Source organism: Prionailurus viverrinus, chromosome D2 (assembly GCF_022837055.1).
Source record: "Prionailurus viverrinus isolate Anna chromosome D2, UM_Priviv_1.0, whole genome shotgun sequence".
Taxonomy (NCBI): Eukaryota; Metazoa; Chordata; class Mammalia; order Carnivora; family Felidae; genus Prionailurus; species Prionailurus viverrinus.
In genome coordinates this window covers 67,861,682-67,880,881 of record NC_062571.1, presented here as the reverse complement: position 1 = coordinate 67,880,881, position 19,200 = coordinate 67,861,682, and the positions used below count along the sequence as shown (strand labels likewise).

The window sequence follows — 19,200 nt, the reverse complement described above, 5'->3', positions numbered from 1 at the left end:
TAATAGTTGCTTTTAGAGCTTTTAGTCTTGGGGCAGATTTTGAAGCTGTGTGGGAGACAGTCACAGCTGTGATTGTGCAGCTCTTTCGTATTAATGCTTCTGTTCCAAAATTAAAATATCAAAAGGACTCCAGTTTTTGTCTTATGTTTAATTCAGGTGATGAATTTCTTGGCTGGATACTATCCTAGAATTTTACATGTAATTAACACATTAAAAAGAACTCCGATCAAATGGGGGAGAAGCCTGCTTCTACTTTGGCATGTTTTCACAATGGGCTGCTGGAAGCCTGTTGAGAAGCAGGACGTTGCTTCCATGTCTGGTTGTCTTTTTCAGTCGTTCGGCCCAAGTAGCCACTGATGCCCGTAGTGCTGGAGAGGGGGTGGTGCCTGGAAATGAAGGAGTCCTTCTCTCAGCGGCAGGGCAGAGACTTGCAGTGCTATTATTCGTTGTAGCATTTCCCAGTGCAGTGACACTGTCTGGAAGTGGCCTGGGGAAATCAGATCACTTTTTAAAAGTGCTTCGGGTTCATTTAGAAAAAGTGCTTTGGCATAAGAACATTGTGATCTACTTCATTTCCCAGTAAAAATCCCTTTAGTTTTCCTCCCAAATTGAGGAATTTACCTCCTGCCTGTCTGGTGGCCTAGGAAGCAAGTGGGCAGGCTCCTGATGGGGTCAGGACTGAGGGAGTTACATGGAGGCTGAGGCCGGGGCCTGGTACCCCCACACCCAGAGACAAGTGACTCCTGGCTGCTATATTCCCAGTTCTGAGGACTCTAGCTTGGTCCTGCTGCATCTAATGATTATTATTTTTGTAACTTTTACAATTATTCATGAACATCTTTTTTGTTCCAAGCACATATGGAGCTAGATATAAAGAGATATGTTGTTCTTTCTTCTCTTGATCTCTTTATCCAGTTGGGGAGATAGGTCGACTGGGTCTTTGACTAGTTCTAGAAGATTAAATTATTTGGAATAATTAATTTAGTTGGTAACTTTTAATTTTGATATAATTTCAGACTTAACCTAAGTTGTAAGAATAGTATAAGGAACTCTTATTTGTCCCCCTCCCAGATTCAGGAAGTGTTTACATTTGTGGACTAATTAATTTTTAATTAACTTTCTTAGGCCAGTCCCTGAGACGAATAGGACCTTGTCGCTAGATGAGGTGTACCTGATTGACTCGGGAGCTCAATACAAGTAAGTAAACTAGGGCTGCCGTAGAACTTGACGATGTTGGGTCAAAGCAGTTGAATAGGGGGCAAGCCAGGCTCCAGCCGAGAGCACTCAGCTGAGACTCCCACTCTGCACCTGCCGCTAATGGACTCATTCCCGTGTCTTGTCCTTTTTTTCCACCCATGGTTGAAAGAGCCCAGTGGTGACTCTTCCCATAAAAGACTGTTTGATAGGAATGTTTAGTTCTTGGCTGAGTGTTGTTAAATACTAAATAAATAACTGAAAGCAAGCTTTCAAAACCACTGGAAAGGCTTCTGCTCTAGCTCATAAACCACCTGCTAGCTCTCTGGACTTGTAGTGGCTTCAGGGCCTTGGGAGGTAAGGGATTAATTTTGAATGAATGAATGAGAAACTAGGTTGCCCCCAAATTTCTGAATTTTTGTCTTCACATCTTGGTCCTTTTCACACTCATCCTCTAGAAAGTTTCTCAGAGAAGAACCCAAGAGTTGGTTGGGTCTTGATGTGGAAGCCATGAGAGGGAGCTGGAACAGGTGTTGTCTGCATGAAGAGGGCACGAGCAAGGCCTTTTAAATGCTCCTTTCCCACTGCAGTTGGGACCATGGCTGAGGGGGAGCCTGATCTTTAAGTGAGCTCCGCCCCGTGCATGGAAACCACAGCCTAGCCTTGGGACACATGGGTTGGTATTCGTGATAACAGCCTAGAACTGAGGGTGTTGAGATTATTTGGCTACTGGTGTAAATTTTGGTTCACTTCTAAATTTTAGCAGGATTCTAGAAGTTATCCTTTCTGTGTCACAGGTATGGATTAGTGTGTTCTAAGAGATACCTTTGGGTATTTTTAGGGTTCAGTCTTTTGTTGTCCTGATGGGAGGAATTGGAGGTTGGCTCTCTCTCTTTTCTTTTTCATGTTTATTTTTGAGAAAGAGAGAGAGGAGCATAAATGGGGGAGGGGCCGAGACAAAGGGGGGATGGAGGATCCTAGACAGGCTCTGTGCTGACAGCAGAGAGCCAGATGCGGGGCTCAAACTCACAAACTGTGAGCCAAAGTCGGACGTTTAACTGACCGAGCCACCCAGGCGCCCCGGCCCTCTTTTGATAGAAGCAGCCTCCTGTTTACTTTGTCCTCTTCCCCCTCGTTTATGACCCCAGTGACAGCGTCTCCCATGAAACAGTCCTCGCATTGTGCGTGTCAGGGCCTGACGAGTTTACTCTCAGTACATGAGGCCATCCTTGCATTCCTACTTTGTCTCATTTAGTTTTTTTAAGCGACTTTATTGAGATATACTTCACATACCATACAGTTTACTCACGTTAAGTATACAATCAATGGTTTTTAGTATATTCACAGAATTGTGCAACCATCACCACGAGCAATTTTGAAACATTTTCATCACCCTTAGAAAGAAACCCCATTCCCATTAGCAGTCACTTCCCATTTTCTCCTACCTAGGAAATCATTACTATACTTTCTCTCTACGGGTTTGCCTATTCTGGGCATTTCCTATAAATGGAATTATATATAATGCATGGTTTTCTCTGTCTGGCTTCTGTCTTCAAGGTTCATTCGTGACCTAGTGTGTGTCAGTACTTTGTTCCTTGTAATTACTAAGTAATATTCATTGTATAGATACCACATTTTGTTTATCCATTGATAGCCATTCAAGTTGTTTCTACCTTTTGGGTTTTATGAATAGTGCTACTATGAACGTTTGTATACAGGTTTTTCTTATTTTATTTTAATTTATTTTTTAATTTACATCCAAGTTAGTTAGCATATAGTGCTGTAAGGATTTCAGGTGTAGATTCCAGTGATTCATCCCCTACGTGTAACACCCAGTGCTCATCCTAACAAGTGTCCTCCCTAATGCCCCTTACCCATTTAGCCCATCCCCCCACCCACAACCCCTCCAGCAACCTTCAGTTTGTTCTCTGTATTTAAGAGTCTCTTATGTTTTGCCCCCCTCCTTGTGATTTTTGCTTCCCTTCCCTTATGTTCATCTGTATACAGGTTTTTAGATTTTCACTTCTCTTGGGCATTTACCTGAGAGTGGAATTGCTGGGTCATGTGGTAACTCCATATTTATAACCTTTTAAGGAGCTGAAGATTACTTTCCAAAGTGGCTGCACTATTTTACGTGGCCACCAGCAGTGGCCTCACCTACCTCATATTTGAGCAAAAGCTTATTTGGAGTGAAAACTAATTTGTCCTTTCTTCTGGAAAGGGATGGAACCACAGATGTGACACGGACCATGCATTTTGGGACCCCTACAGCCTATGAGAAGGTAAGGTGGAGCAGAAAACTTGAGAGGGCCTCTCTGCTTTCGTAAGAGCATTGCTTTTATGAAAAGGAATTGTGTAACTAAGTAAAATTTGTATGTGGGATAGTAAAATAGCTCATTACTGTGGAGTCAGGCTTATCTGCTTTATGATGTCCATTTAATTAATTACTGGAGACATTTTAAAAGCATTCTGTCTGCTAAGGTCAAGGAACTCAGATTCAAGTTTAACAGCGTCAGTAGTATTCTCTTGAGTCAGGAAATCTCTAGGGATGGGAATGGGGTAGTGAAGTGTACGTTTTTTACAAACAGCATCTAGATTTGGTTCTGAAAGCCACCCCCTTCTTTTTTCAAGTTCAGCATTTCCATTTATAGGCTTAACTGTAGGAACCCTCTGAAATGATATACACTGCTCAGTTTTTGGTCTGTCTGGCCTGGAAAGGAGGAGATAGCAGTGAGGTAGAGAGATGTGCACCAGGAGTCTAGAGTCTGGACTTGAGGTCTTCTCTGCTGTTTACTGGCTCTGTGACCCTGAGTAAAGCACACAGACACATCCACAGAAATGGGGATAAGAGTACCTGCCTCCAGGGCTGGTTGTAAATGTTCCATGAACCTTGCAAGTTCCCGGATCAGTCACTACCTAGTGAATGTTGGTTGATTCTCAGTGAATCTGTTTTTCTGGGAACTTCTGCAGGAAGTTTATCCAAGGAAGAGAGTTTTAGGCAGTGCAGCAGAGCAAGCTTCATACTTCAGGTCCTGTGCCTCATCTATTTGTAGGCATGAGCACCTCAGAGGAGTTTGACCTTGGGTCCATATACCTTTGGTGAGACTCTTTTTTGTTCTGGAGAAAGAATTCCAGACCAGACTGAAGAGTATGGGTTTAGTCCTAACTCTGCACCTTACCAGCAAACCCCTAACCTTCCAAGCAGCACTTTCTTCATCCGGGCAGTTAGGGATAACCCCTGAGTATAACATTGGTCAGGGCACAGAGGCCGAAGCAGGACCGCCTGGCTTCAAGGCCAGATGCTGCTGCTTATGAAGTGAGCCACCCAGCATGCTGGTTAATCTCTCTGTCAAGTGAGGATGACCACAGCATCTCCATCATGAAGTGTGGGATTAAATGATCAGTGTTTACTACCATGCCTGGCACAGAGGAGTCACTCGGGAAATGTTAGCTGGCTTCACCAGTACTTTCTCTTACTTTCCCAGGCTTTCTCGTGCTCAGAGTATTTTGGAATGTTCATTACCAGGGAAGGATCTGTGGGATCGTGTCTCTGACAGTTCTCTTTTACTCAATTTAATTTCAAGATTTTCTGGAAAATTGGTCCTATGACCAAGCTTTTTTTCCACCAGATTTCTTTTTCTTTTCACTCTGATTTTCTCTGTGGTATTGCTAAAAGCCTTCAGAAGCAAGGTTTTCTGAACTGCTGGAAAACTACAGGACTAACACCTCTGTCCCGGTTCTGCAACACGCCCCCTGGGTTTTCTTTGGCAGGAATGCTTCACATATGTCCTCAAGGGCCACATAGCTGTGAGCGCAGCCGTTTTTCCAACTGGAACCAAAGGTAGGTGGTTCCTTCTGTCATGTGACAGGCTGGTTCTTGTTCAGACACCAAACGTGTCTAAATGTGAGTGGAAGAACATGTCCTTTCTTGTCGTGTCAGCCCCAGTCCCTTCAGGCCCATCCAGGGCAGGTGGGTGTGCCGCAGGAAGTGAGTCTCCTGGACCCGCTGACTGAGCTCAGAGGGCCTCCCAGGGAGCAGGCTGAGGTTTGGGCTTGATGTCGGCTGTATACCTCTCTCCTGACCACTTCAGGTGTCGGATGACACATAAAGGTGGCTCCCAGGAGAGTGCAGCCGGGCGTGAAGGCCTCAGGGCCCAAGTGGAAGTTGGTGCAGCCTCCTTCTGCCCTGCAGTGCTGGGCCAAGGCCTCCTGGTTGGGATCCTTGTCGGGATTTATTTTACTGGGAACCTGACTTCAGATATATGCCAGTTTGCTTGAGGACCGATGGATGGGGCACTGGAGAGGGAGTTGACAACACCTGGACCTTGAATCTTAGATGGAGCCTGCACTCATCTCCCTGGGCATCCCTTTTATTGCAGTCTGGTTTTAATCCTGAAACCTCCGGGTCCCAGAACTGGGAAGGGAATGTCCCTATTGCCAACACCCTCAGCTGCTGCCGGCGGCCGTCCCCTTGCTGGCTTCGTGGACAAACAATCCTTAGGCTTCAGACTGAGCTCTGATTGGCTGGGGAGCGGCCCTCCTTGGGAGCTCTGATTGTTAGCTCTTCCTTGTGCCAGGTTGAAATCAGAACCCTCCAGTAACTTTTACACGCTGGTTTCTGTTTCACCTTCTGGAGCCAAACATAATAAATCTAATCTCTAAAGTGCTTTGCAAATTGAAAAAGTACTGGACAAATATCATCAAGTGGTTCTTATGTGTCTTTCAGGACACCTTCTTGACTCGTTTGCCCGCTCAGCTTTATGGGATTCTGGCCTGGATTACTTGCACGGAACGGGACACGGTGTTGGGTCTTTCCTGAATGTTCATGAGGGTCCCTGTGGCATCAGTTATAAAACGTTCTCTGATGAGCCATTGGAAGCAGGCATGATCGTCACCGACGGTATGTGTCCCTCTCACCCAGTGCATGCATGGATCTCTGAGCCTGTTTGAACACTCTCTGTTGTTTCTTATAATTAATTATTTTAAAGTAAATTAGATATGCTTTCCCCCTCTTGTCTCCTTGAATTAAGAACAACTTTTTATGATTATAAAAGTGACACATGTTCATTTTAGAAAAAGTGAGATGGGGAGCACCTGGGTGGCTCAGTCAGTTAAGCATCTGACTTCAGCTCAGGTCATGATCTCGCGGTTCGTGAGTTCGAGCCCTGCGTCAGGCTCTGTGCTGACAGCTCGGAGCCTGGAGCCTGCAGCCTGCTTTGGATTCTGTGTTTCCTTCTCTCTCTGCCCCTTCCCTGCTCACACTCTGTCTCTGTCTCTCTCTCAAAAATAAATAAACGTTAAAAAAAAAAATTAGAAAAAGTGAGACAGTGGAACAGCATATGGAAGAAAATGAAAATCATTTGTAATCCAGCCATCCATAGGAAATGCTACTTAACATTTTGATGTATTAGCTTTTGGTCTTTCATATGTGTATATATCTTTTTTCTAATCATTCAGATTATACTGGACATAGTGTTTGTATTCTGCTTTCTTAATGTACTTCCTTTTCCCACGTCATTAACAGATCTCTGTGAATATATTGTAATGCGTGCATCATTATGGCTTATGAATATGTGCTGTGATCTCTGTGGTGGATCCTGTTATTGTACTCAGGGACTTCAGAACCTTCCTTTCTGTTCCTCGAAGACCTATTGAAAGTGGCCATGTGGGAGGAGGAGGCATCTCTGGGCTCTTGGGCCTGGATTGAGGGGACTGTTCACCTGTTTCCTCTCCCCCTCCAGGGTGGGGCTGTCATCCCAGGAGTGGTCATGTGCACGTTCATCATGGGCTGCTTCTCATTTCTGGGTTTGGTGTCTTTTAGAGCCAGGGTATTATGAAGATGGGGCTTTTGGAATTCGCATTGAAAATGTTGTCCTGGTGGTCCCTGTGAAGACCAAGGTAGGTAGTTATGTATTTATTTATTGTAAAATTTTCATTATTTCCTAATGAGGGAAGATAAAGATGTTTGTTTTTGGAGCCAAGAGTGTGCCATTTTGGAGCTGAAATGGAGCTTCCTTCCCATAGTGGAGAGTTTCCTAGAAATCACTCTCCTCTGCAAAGCCAAAAAGAAAATTCTTCATGAACTGGGACCCAGAACTGGAATGCATGGAGCTCCAGGCAGGCCCCTGCTGGATGTGATTTGGGTCTGAGTTTGCTAGAGGCAGCTTCTTGTCATGATGCTTCCTCTACAGGGGCAGGGGGTGGGGGAGGTGCTTATTTAAAGGCCCCTCCCAGACCCCAGACCCAGAGCTGGGGCCGGGAAACTATATTTTCAACAAATTCCCTAGATGATTTTTATTGGGTAAACCTGAGGAGCCATGAGTTATACTGTGGGTCAGGCCCCACAGACTGGCGAGAAGATAGGTCCGGTGCCCTGCAGAGGACGGGCTCCTCCTTCTCCCCATCACTGTTACAAGAGGATGCTAGGTGCTAGGCTTTACCTAGAAGACCTGCTTACTCCTCTTCTGTGAGTGACTGGAAATCAAACAGTTGGAGAGAAGTGGCTTCTTAGGCCTGCAGGGATCTGCATGTTGAAGTCACTGTCTGTGAGAGTGACCTCTCTTCTCACTCCCAGAGGCCTTGCCAGGAACAGAGACCCAGCATGCCCTCAGGTGCCGTGGCCGTTCCATACTATGTAGGATGGACAAACCTGTTATGTGTCACCTGATGAGACTAGCAGGTCAGGACAGGCCACGCGGTTAACTGTTAAATAAAAGTGGTGTCGGGCACTTATACGCCGTAGAGTCTTGAGAACCAAAACCAGTGATGCCCCTCATCCAGACACTGCCATGTTGTTTCCTTACTTCTCCATCACCGTGGACATTAGCCTGTGGACCTGCTGCTGAGAGCCCCTCGGCTTCTGATGGCTGCTGTTTGCACGGCGGAGCAGCTTTTGGACAGTCACGTCAGCTGGGTTCATCGTGCCTCCTGGGCCGATTGAAAATGCTCTGACCCCTTCTTGGTTCCCAGTCACACCTGGCCCTGAGGGGTGGTCCTGGCTGGTGGGAATGACCTCATGGTGGTTCATTGTGAGAGGGAGATGTAAAAGCTTTTGTTTTCTTCTTTTTCCAACAGTACAACTTCAATAACCGGGGAAGCCTGACCTTTGAACCTTTAACTTTGGTTCCGATACAGACCAAAATGATAGATGTGGATTCTCTTACAGACAAAGAGGTAATGAGGGTGGCTTGGAGGTGACAGAGTGGAAGTGGGGGTGGGGAGCTACCTTATGCTCTCTAGTCTGTTCTCACTTTTTAATTTAGAGGTCTGTGCCACCTGAGTCTGAAGATTCTAGGTCTCCTATGATCTGTAGGTGTTTTTCCTGTATTTGTTGGCTCTCCAGGTAGGGGTCCTCCCTGCACTATTGTGGGGCTGTAAGGTTTCGTGAGCGGGAATAATTTGCCATTGCTTTCCATGAGGGCAGGAGCCATATCTGCGCTGAGGCGTGTTTAGCAAACCATGGGCCATGTGTCTCCCCTATGAGAAGCCAGATGGGTGGAAGGGCCTGTTGGCCATTGCGCATACCAGATTGTTTTCTAATGTTGAATGAAACATTAAGGGCATGAAAAGCAAAATCTATTATCATATGCCCAGTTTCCACACAGAAAGGAGAGAGGTGGTAGCTACTATTCCGGTCACTCTGGGCTGTGAAACTTCACAAAGCTAGGAGCACAATAGTGCTCACCTATCAAGCTCAGAAGGAAACAGGTCTTGAAACCCCTTCAAGTCCGCTGGTGGGTCCCCAGGCCCACACGGCCAGGTGAGGTAACAGGCACCAGGACCTGGAGTAAGCCTTGAGGGATCAGGCCAGGTGATCAACATCAGAGCAGAGAGGGGTCAGAGACAGGGCAGGAATGGTCAACACTGGACAGACAAAACTGCTCCCAAGCCAGGAAGACAGAAGTCAGAAGGACACAAGTTCCAGAGCAGGGTAGGTGGTCAGAAGTCCCTGCAAAGGCAGATGACTGATGGGAGCCAAAGTCAGGACAAGTGTGGTAGGTTCTATAGGAATATGTTTTTATCACTCAAAGCAGCCACTGACCCCACTCCAGGGACCTGGAAGTGCCTCTTTAGGCATCCTCAGTGGTGCACACCTAGGCCTCATGCTCGGCCCTGGAGAAAAGTGCCTCAGGCTTGAGGAGGCCCCTTCTATTAGACTGTGGGATGGAATTCCTGCAGCTAGAAGCCTCTTCTGCCTCATCCAGCTCACAGATGGGTGACAGAAAATGTCATCTACCTCCTGCTTAGTGTGGACATCTGTGCTTAACTGTCAGTGCCCTTGACCCGCCAGACATTCCCACTCGCAGCACCTAAACGAGTCCTACTGATGTGGTTGTAGAGGGTGCTGGACAGGACATAGCCTGTTAGCAGCAATGTCAGCTGTGTCTGTGGCGGGAAGAGTCCCTCCAGCATTGCAGGGGTCTTTTCCAGCCTCTGCAGGGGATGGCTAATGTGAAAGGGGACAAGAACACTAGGTGGGCATGGAAGCTACCCTGCTTAAATCCTTTGTGACCACAGGAGCCACTGTCTCTTACCGTGGCCTTGGGTACCGCTTCCAGGGTCTTAGCGAGGGACTGTTCAGTAATAAGTCACTTTACTCTCTTGGAAGACCAAGGCCGTGGCTTCCTACCCTGTACCCAGGGTTTGCAATCCTTGCTGTCTAGATAAAATGAACTAATCAGGAGGCATTTCTCCCAATGACATTCTGCTTTATCCAGGGAAATAGTGCATGAAGAAGGTTGAGTGAGACCATTCTTCTTTGAGGGAGAAAGAGTTTTGTTAACCTCACAGTCCACCCCATGACATTGGACGTAGACCAGTGGGTTTTTTTTTTTTTTTTTTAATGTTTATTTATTAGAGTGCATGCGTGTGTGCACATGAGCGGGGCAGGGGCAGAAAGAGAGGGAGAGAGAGAATGCCAAGCAGGCTCCATGCTGTCAGCTCAGAGCCTGATCTGGTGCTTGATCTCACAAACCGTGAGATCCTGACCTGAGCCGAAATCAAGAGTCGGACATATAACCGACTGAGCCACTCAGGCGCCCCCAGTGGCTCTGTCTTAATCTGTGGTTCATTACCATACCTTGCATAGCCAATTCACTGAACTGTTTCTTCTGTCAATTTTTATAGGGCAGATAATATCTTCTTACCCTTAGATCATAAGCAAGTTTCTACAGATAACAGTAGATGTACTTAACATACCAGGCAGAGTACATTTATTATCTCTTTTGGCCAAAGAACGTCTTTCCATATACCACTTAATGAATCTGGGGCTTCGTTCTGTCTGAAGGCACAGTAGTACCCCACAACCAGATTCTGTCCATTTGGCTTTTAAAATACTTGGTCACGCCCTTTCCCGTCTCCCAAACAGACTGTCTTAACAATTACTTTAGGGGCTTTTTGGGTTCGGTCTTGCATTCCCATCACTTGTCACCAGATGGCAGCTGAGGACTTTGCTCGTGAACGTGGGCAGCGGCAGGTTTTCAGGGCCTTAGGGAAGTTGGTCAGGCCTCACGGAGGCTGTGTGCTGAAAGGGTTTTGGGAGTTTCCTCCTGGCCCCGGGGTTGGCCGCTTTGGACTGCGGGCTGTCTTGTAGCCCTGCCCGGCCTCACTGCTGACCCATAGCAGTTGGCTGGCTGTTGACACCCTCCCCCGCTCCCCAGCTCCAGCAGGAGCTAGTAGATTCTTATCGGTGGGGAGTGGAGCCCTGGAGGGGTCAAAGCCAGGTGGCAATACCACTGCATCTGTGTGCCCATCTCGACCCTGAGCTGGTGTTTGGTACCTGGTGCAGACTGTAGTCCCTGACGCCTGTGCTTCTGTAACACCACTGCCTCCCCAGGTGGTGTTTGGCTCATTACAACAACTGCATGGTGGTGGTGGTAGTCTCTCCAGCCTTGCTGCGTCTGGTCAGACCCACTTCCTGGACAGTGGAGAGAATGCGTGGCTGTCCTCTGGGTAGAACTTGCTTCCCTCCAGCCTTCGCACCGCCCTGCCCCAGAGGGGAGAGTTCACCCTTGTGTGGCTGCAGAACTTTGGCCCTCAGGTCTTGTGGATCAGACCTCCTTCCTCCTTACGTCTTTTAAAAAATCTCCTGAGGCGGTGGCCACATTCAGTTGAGTGTTGGAAAGTTGAGCTCCCCACCCCACCCTGTGGCACCACAGTCCTTGGCCACCCAAGGTTTTGGGTTCATCTAGACAGCCACGCTCACAAGACCCACGTGGGCTCAGCTGATTCTAGTTTATTCAGCTTTGTCAGCGGACTTAGGACAGGAAAGCCCGTGTGTTGGTGGGACACCTTCACGTGTGTCTCTTAGCAGGAATCTTAGCAGCCATCTAGGGTAAGCACCCTTCTCCTCCGCTGCCACCCAGAGGTGGCCCAGGTGTACGGGAATGAGGCCACATGGGTGAGTGAAGGACCCACCAGACCCCCCTGCCCATCCTTCTTATGATGTCCTGCGCGTATGGCTTCCAGGGGTCCTGTTGAGAGGATACCTGGTTACAGGTTACTCTGCACTCAGGGAAGCCAAGGCCGTGACTTGCTCTCAGGTGTTTACCGTTCCTTCAGTCATTGTCCACATGCTGTATGTAGACTGTTCTAGGCGCATTTTACCATAAGCGATGTGGCCTTGTCCTGTCGATTTCCAGGGAAATAGAGCACAAAGAAGTCACTTGTCCCTGAACGGGGTGGGGGGGAGTTTTGTGCATCTCTGCTCTCAACTTGTGATCTCCGCACATGGGCCACGCCTCTCCGTTTGCCCGTTTAGCCTCTGGGAGAGGTGTGATGGTGAATACCACATTCTTCTTTCTCCCCTCTTGCAGTGCGACTGGCTCAACAACTACCACCTGACCTGCAGGGATGTGATCGGGAAGGAATTGCAGAAACAGGGCCGCCAGGAAGCCCTCGAGTGGCTCATCAGAGAGACGCAACCCATCTCCAAACAGCGTTAATGCCTCCCTGGTTTTTGTTTTTGTAAAATGCTCTGAGGAAGGGAAGAAACCTGGCGGATCCCTGCCATCTGTCCCCTTCCCTCTCCTTCCTTAGTTCCCCTTTTTACTTTGAGATTCTAAGAAGAACTGAAAATCTTCTGATCCTCTTTGATATTTTCTTGCAAACACTCAATCTTTTATGATTTTTTAAATTGTTGAGAACGAGCCGAGAATAAAATTGCTGCACCAGAAGGAGGATCCGCACAAAGCCAAACGCCGATGCGGGGAGATGCCCTGATCAGCCGCAGTGAGTTGTCTGGCCAGTGATGGTGAAGCACTGAGCGCTTGCTCTGGGGTGGCCAAGTTTCAGGTGCTAGTACATTATTCATGATCACCTTGATTCATGAGACTGTATTTATGATCAGTGAATAAAATGTCAAAATGTGCTTCGTCTCGGCTGGCTCTTTCCTCACAGCACTGTCCACGCTGCGTGTTAGGCGAGCTCATCTCCAGGGCTGGTGGCCTTTGGGGCAGGCGTTTTCCAGATAGACGGTCCCCTTTGAGGAGTGATCCCTGGCCTCCGCACATATTGTCTGACTTAATTGTAAGCCTCTCTTGCTTTTCTCTAGGAAATCCAGTGTTTTGGTGAGTATACTGTCGAAAGTGAGTCTTCCATGGTCTACCCTGTAGCATACGTTGTGTGGTGTCTCCCCCATAGCGCCTCAGTCCTCATGTCTCGTCACTTGTTCACAGTGTTCTGTGGCAAGTGCCTGCAACTCCCCGTCCTTGGGCTATCTCTCTCTCTCTTTTTTCAAAAAAATTTTTATTTATTTTTGAGAGAGAGAGAGAGAGAGACAGAGTGCAAGCAGAGGAGGGACAGAGAGAGAGGGAAACACAGCATCTGAAACAGACTCCAGGCTCCGAGCTGTCAGCACAGAGCCCCACACAGGGCTCGAACCCACGAACCGTGAAATCACGACCTGAGCTGAAGTCTGACGCTCAACCGACGGAGCCACCCTGGTGCCCCAGTTGGGCTTTCTCCTGTGTGGGGCAAGCTTCCCAAAGTCTGCAGAGCTAATGCCCCCAGGGCCTCAGACCATCGTGGTTGGGCATGGGAGGATAGACTTCTTCAACCCTTGGCTGGGATGTCTGGGGTGTCGTCTATACTGTTATGGGGTTGCTCAGCGGGATGAAGCCCCACTTCCCACCATGGTAACTTGTTCTAGGACCCTTTATTTTCTTCCTTTCCTTTGGTTTGACTTTCCCTTTCTCCCACCAGCATTTCCTGGGGCCATCCCCCAATAAACCATTGACATGCATGCCCTTGTCTTAGGGCCTGCTGTTTGAAGGAACAACTTAAGACATAGGCTGGAGATACAGCTACTAATCTGCTCTATATTTCCTCCAACTTCTTTCTTTGTGCTCAGTACTCAGTAACATGTAGGATGAATATATGTGTATGTAAGAATATGTATCCAGAAACTAACATAACTGTGTGTCAATTATACTTCATTTAAAAACAAGTGAAAAAAAGAGATAACTGTTTCCAGTCTGAATTTAACACTGAACATTAGAAATGGAAACCTTTTGAATTGACAGTGTTGTGTACATACAACCTAAATGTAGTTTTTAATCTGTTAGAAAATTGAAGTTGTGTTTGTTTTGATGGATTAATTAGTAACTTCCAAAAGTATGTCTTCCTCTTCTCTACTATCAAGATGAGATTATCAATCCAAAACTCGAATTTAAGTTCTCTGAAACTGAGGAAAGTTTTTTTAATATGTGAATATTTTCTGCTTATGAATTTATGATTTTAATATCTGAGAAATGTTATAATTAACCTCCTTAATCATAAGAAAGAAAATGTATATGCACGCATATGCACACATACACACATCATGCACAAACATTGGGTCATTCTATACCTATTGTACAATTTGCTTTTTTAACTTGGGAGTATATCCAAATTGTTTTTCCATATTAGTGCACATACATCTGATTAGTTTTGATTATGTCATTGTATGGCTGGTTCTTTTTAAAACTAGTTTCATTAAATCTTAAACCATATCTTGGATTTGGATGGCTTTGAAAGATGAATAAATATAAGCATATTTCGGACATTTCACCAAAGCGTGGTTGGCAATGTCTGTTACTTTCTCCAGCTGGGGAAACAGAAAATGAAATGAGCTAATCTATTTTTACCATTCAGAACCAGGGTGCCAGCCTAGGAAGTTTCACTGATAGGATGGGCCGAAATTGACAGAATGTCTGAAAACACTTGCCAACATTTCCAGTGTCCCTCCTCCCGTCTTTTCTCTCGAGGACCATTGATTCCAACGTGCAATGTGGGAAAAAGCAAGATACATGGCTAGTTCTCAGGTTGTATTTGTGATGTGGCTTACCAGTAACAGGATGTATTTTGATCCACCAAAGATCAACTCTTAATTGTGTTTGTTTCACACATACAAACTCCTATTTCTATGTCCCATAGGATTGGACTTGGAAGAAGTTTCTCCTTAAACGATAGGATGTATTAATCATGTTTCTCCTCCATCATCCCTGTAAAAGTCAGAAGACCTCCCCTTTAGGACTCAGACTGTCGTCTCCTCCGAGACCCTGAAGGTTTCCCTCTCTCAGGAAGTGGGAGCTGTGAATTGCAGTTGAGTTAGAGTTTAAACAGACCGTAACTCAAGTGTGATGGCAACTCCACCGTTTGTTCATTGGGCTGTTAAGCCTGTCACTTCCCAAAGCAGCCTCAGAGCAAAGTTTGATTTAATTGGCTCGAGCCCAAGAAGCAAAGTTTCCTGGTGCCGGGTGCCTGGAGCGTCCTGCCTGGATCTTCATGTCTTGGCATTAAGTCCAAGAGACAAGATGAGGTGAGCTGATCCCAGAAATCTGGAGAACCAGAATAAAACCAGTGTGCAAGTGTTTAGAGGGAAGAGGAGCTAAAATGTGGATCAAAGGACTCTTTTTTTTTACTTTCAAATACGTGATAAAAACAAAAAGGTTGGGTGTAAAAACAGGCAGCAGGCTAAATTTATGGAATAATTCCTGGGAAGCTGATTTTCTTTTTCTTGCTCAGTTTATCCCCTGGTGAAGTTTAATGTACAAGGTAGTGAGGATTCCAGGAAGGGAACAGATGTGGAGCCGACGCCATGGACACCCCAGGGGCCGGCTTCCCTCTGATAAAATAAATCCATCCACGTCACTCGAACTGTGTGAGGGGCCTGTCCACCGCCCAGCCCTTAGCGCTTGTGCAACCTGAGGGCCCGTCCTGGCATCCAGCTGCCTGACACTCACATCCTTCATTTCCCATCAGATAGGAGTGAGCAATTGTGCAAGGAGGCAAGGTTGTACCTGCGAGCCACGAAACACGTTTTGCCCTTGGTGTTTCCCCACAGGTGGGGGGTTTATTCTGCAAAGACTGGAAGACTCAGCAGGAAGCACGTTGTGACCCCTTCCATGCAACAGCTTCAGTGCTGTTGGCTCCTAGGGGAGAGGCAGGGGGGCAGTGGGAGGGCTGGGGGCGGGGCTTGGCAGTTAAAGCCCATACTGTGGTTGCTGGGTGTGAGAGTAGTTGGGAGTACAGAGTAAGGATTAAATACACAGGATCGGCATTTAAAAACAAAAATGCAGATTTTGGTAAGGTGGCAGTTATGGTATAGGTTTTGGATCTCCCCACATCACTCCATAAAAACAGAATTTGGCTGGGATAGCAAAACTAAAACTCCTGGATGAGATCCATGCCAGATCTAGATGACAAGCCCCACAAACCCTGAGTACGAGCAGGTCATCTGGTAGACCCAAGAACCCCCAAATGATGATCAGGAAGTTGAAATCGCAGTGAGCCAATTCGGGAGCGGCTGCTGGAACTGGAGGTGGTTTGCACACCCCAGTGGGTGAGTGGGAGGGACTTGTGGTGAGGCCTGCAGGGGCTGGAGCAGTCAATGTCCCAGGAACTTCTAGGACAAAGTCCTGCGCTGAGGAGAAACTGCTGGGGACAGGATCCCAAAGGAAGCAGTGCAGGTGCAGGAGACACAAAGGAAAGCAAAGGTCCAGTCAGAGGGAACAGAGCCAGGACTTTGAAGGAAGTAAGTGCTGTATTTTTTAACACTTCACAAAACCAACAGGAAAGGAGGCTCTTGAGCCCTGAATGAAGCTATCCTAGTTCAAGTCTGTTCCAGAAGTTCAGAAAAATGCATTTCAGCTAAAAATGGGCAATGGGGAAAAAAAGATTAAGGTAAAGAGTTCTTGCAAACTTGCAATTGAAAATTTTTTTTTAAATGTTTGTTTACTTTTGAGAGAGGGAGAAAGAGAGAGAGAGCGAGCATGAGTAGGGGAGGGGCAGAGACAGGGAGACACAGAATCTGAAGCAGGCTCCAGGCTCTGAGCTGTCAGCATAGAGCCTGATGCGGGGCTCGAACCCACGAACCATGAGATCATGACCTAAGCCAAAGTCGGAGGCTTAACCGACTGAGCCACCCAGATGCCCCAAGTGTTCTTGCAAACTTAAAAAGAAAAATAATCTGCAGGATGACCTGCCTACAGTGATACCACTTTATCATGACATGCTCCTAAAACAGATGAAAACAAAAATGCTTCAAAACATATCTACACATTTAAAAATAACATGCAAGAACAACATAAGACAGAATTAGAAAAGATGAGAAATTGAGAATTCAGGAAAGAAGTAGAAAAAACAATTGTTTAAATATGAAGGATCACAGGGGCCTGGTGGCTCAGTCAGTTAAGCATCTGATTCTTGATTTCAGTTCAGGTCATGAGCTTGTGGTTTGTGAGATCGAGCCCCTCTTTGGCCTCTGCACTGATAACTTTGAGCCTGCTTGAGATTCTCTCTCTCTCTCTCTCTCTCTCTCTCTCTGCTCCTCCCCTGCTCTCTTTCTCTCTCCCTCTCTCTCTCTCTCAACGAATAAATAAGCATTTAAAAAAATGGAGACACCAGAAGGAACATGGCATGCATGAATAAATGCAAGAATGTTTCAAGATCAATAGAAGGTGAGTAAGGGAAACAAAAAGCAAAAACAAACAAATAAAAAGGATTTAAAAGAAAGTGATAGTTATAAAAGACAGGGAAAATGTAACATTTATGCAATAGGTTTCCCCAAAGAAGAAAACTTAAGCAAGAAAACTAGAGTTCTAGAAAACATTCCCCAAAAACCTCAAAAAGTTTGAAAGTACACATGGAAGAGGAACACCCTAAAACTGAATAAACAGACCCAGGGTGACCAACAGGACATATTGTAATAAAGTTATTCTACTTTATTTATTTATTTATTTATTTATTTATTTATTTATTTATTAAATTGTTTTTTTTTAACGTTTATTTATTTTTGAGACAGACAGAGAGAGACAGAGTATGAACAGGGGAGGGGCAGAGAGAGAGGGAGACACAGAATCTGAAACAGGCTCCAGGCTCTGAGTGGTCAGCACAGAGCCTGATGCGGGGCTCGAACTCACAGACCGCGAGATCATGACCTGAGCCGAAGTCGGACGCTCAACCGACTGAGCCACCCAGGCGCCCCAAAGTTATTCTACTTTAAAGAAAAAGAATGAATCCTTTATATTCAAACAAATGATCCAGTAACTGAACAATAGAAAAAAAATGTGATATTTCCATCCAGAATTGTTCCCGGTGACACTTGAGGTCAAAAGTAACATGGGGTTGTGGTCCCAAGGCTGTTCATTGTAACTCAAGACTCACCTTTGTTTTATGTGTTTTTTTTGTGTGTCAGATGCGAAGGAGGTAGGAGGTACCCACCTGCATCCTGTGCCCTGTGATGAGGAGGGCTCACAGGAGAAGTGTTAAAATGTGATTTTATTGGAACACAGTGTGGAGGTTCCTCATGAAATTAAAAATAGATCTACCCTATGACCCAGCAATAGCACTGCTAGGAATTTACCCACGGGGTACAGGAGTGCTGATGCATAAGGGCACTTGTACCCCAGTGTTTATAGCAGCAATTTCAACAATAGCCAAATTATGAAAAGAACCTAAATGTCCATCAACTGATGAATGGATAAAGAAATTGTGGTTTATATACACAATGGAATACTACTTGGCAATGAGGAAGAATGAAATCTGGCCATTGGTAGCAATGTGGATGGAACTGGAGAGTGTTATGCTAAGTGAAATAAGGCAGAGAAAGACAGATATATGTTTTCACCCATGTGGATCTTGAGAAATTTAACAGAAGTCCATGGGGAGGGCGAAGGGGGAAAAAGTTACAGAGAGGGAGGGAGGCAAACCATAAGAGACTCTTAAATACTGAGAACAAACTGAGGGTTGATGGGGGGTGAGGGAGAGGGGAAAAGGGGTGATGGGCATTGAGGAGGGCACCTGTTGGGATGAGCACTGGGTGTTATATGGAAACCAGTTTGACAATAAATTATATTTAATATAAAAATGTGATTTTGTTTTATGATTTTATTTTTTAAAGTTTATTTATTTATTTATTTAGAGCAAGGGAGGGGGACAGAGAGTGGGGGAGAGAGAGAATCCCAAGCAGGCTCCACACTGTCAGCACAGAGCCCAGTCCAGGGCTCAAACTCACAAATCGTGACCTGAGCTGAAATCAAGAGTCTGGCACTTAACCGTCTGAGCCACCCAGGTGCCCCAAAATGTGATTTTATTTTTATTTATTTTTTTATTATTCAAAAAAATTTTTTTTTGATATTTATTTATTTTTGAGACAGAGAGAGAGAGAGAGAGAGCATGAACAGGGGAGGGTCAGAGACAGAGGGAGACACAGAATCTGAAACAGGCTCCAGGCTCTGAGCTGTCAGCACAGAGCCCGACGTGGGGCTCGAACTCACAGACCGCGAGATCATGACCTGAGCCGAAGTCGGATGCTTAACTGACTGAGCTACCCAGGCGCCCCAAAAATGTGATTTTAAAGAGGAGCTGAAACTCTGTGTGTGTGTGTGTGTGTGTGTGTGCGCGCAACATGCCCCACTTTTTTAACATCCACAGCTGATTTCACATGAAAGAAAAAACAAAAACGTGCATGGGCCGAACAAACATGTGGGTCCTGAATTGAGTTCTTGGGCAGCAGTTTTGTCTTCT

At 46.1% G+C, this 19,200-nt stretch overlaps 1 protein-coding gene across 3 annotated transcripts in view; it reads left to right on the top strand.

Annotated features, from left to right (window-relative positions):
- XPNPEP1 (X-prolyl aminopeptidase 1) overlaps positions 1–12,562 on the top strand; it is a 58,313-nt gene extending 45,751 nt beyond the window's left edge. For all 3 annotated transcript variants that reach the window (XM_047825670.1, XM_047825672.1, XM_047825671.1), the window contains 7 exons: positions 1,126–1,197; positions 3,416–3,476; positions 4,966–5,035; positions 5,921–6,094; positions 7,016–7,092; positions 8,269–8,367; positions 12,009–12,562. In XM_047825670.1, the coding sequence (XP_047681626.1) occupies positions 1,126–1,197; positions 3,416–3,476; positions 4,966–5,035; positions 5,921–6,094; positions 7,016–7,092; positions 8,269–8,367; positions 12,009–12,137 (682 nt within the window). In that variant the 3' untranslated portion in view covers positions 12,138–12,562. The remainder of the gene's footprint in view (positions 1–1,125; positions 1,198–3,415; positions 3,477–4,965; positions 5,036–5,920; positions 6,095–7,015; positions 7,093–8,268; positions 8,368–12,008) is intronic.
- The last annotated feature ends 6,638 nt before the right edge of the window (positions 12,563–19,200 follow it).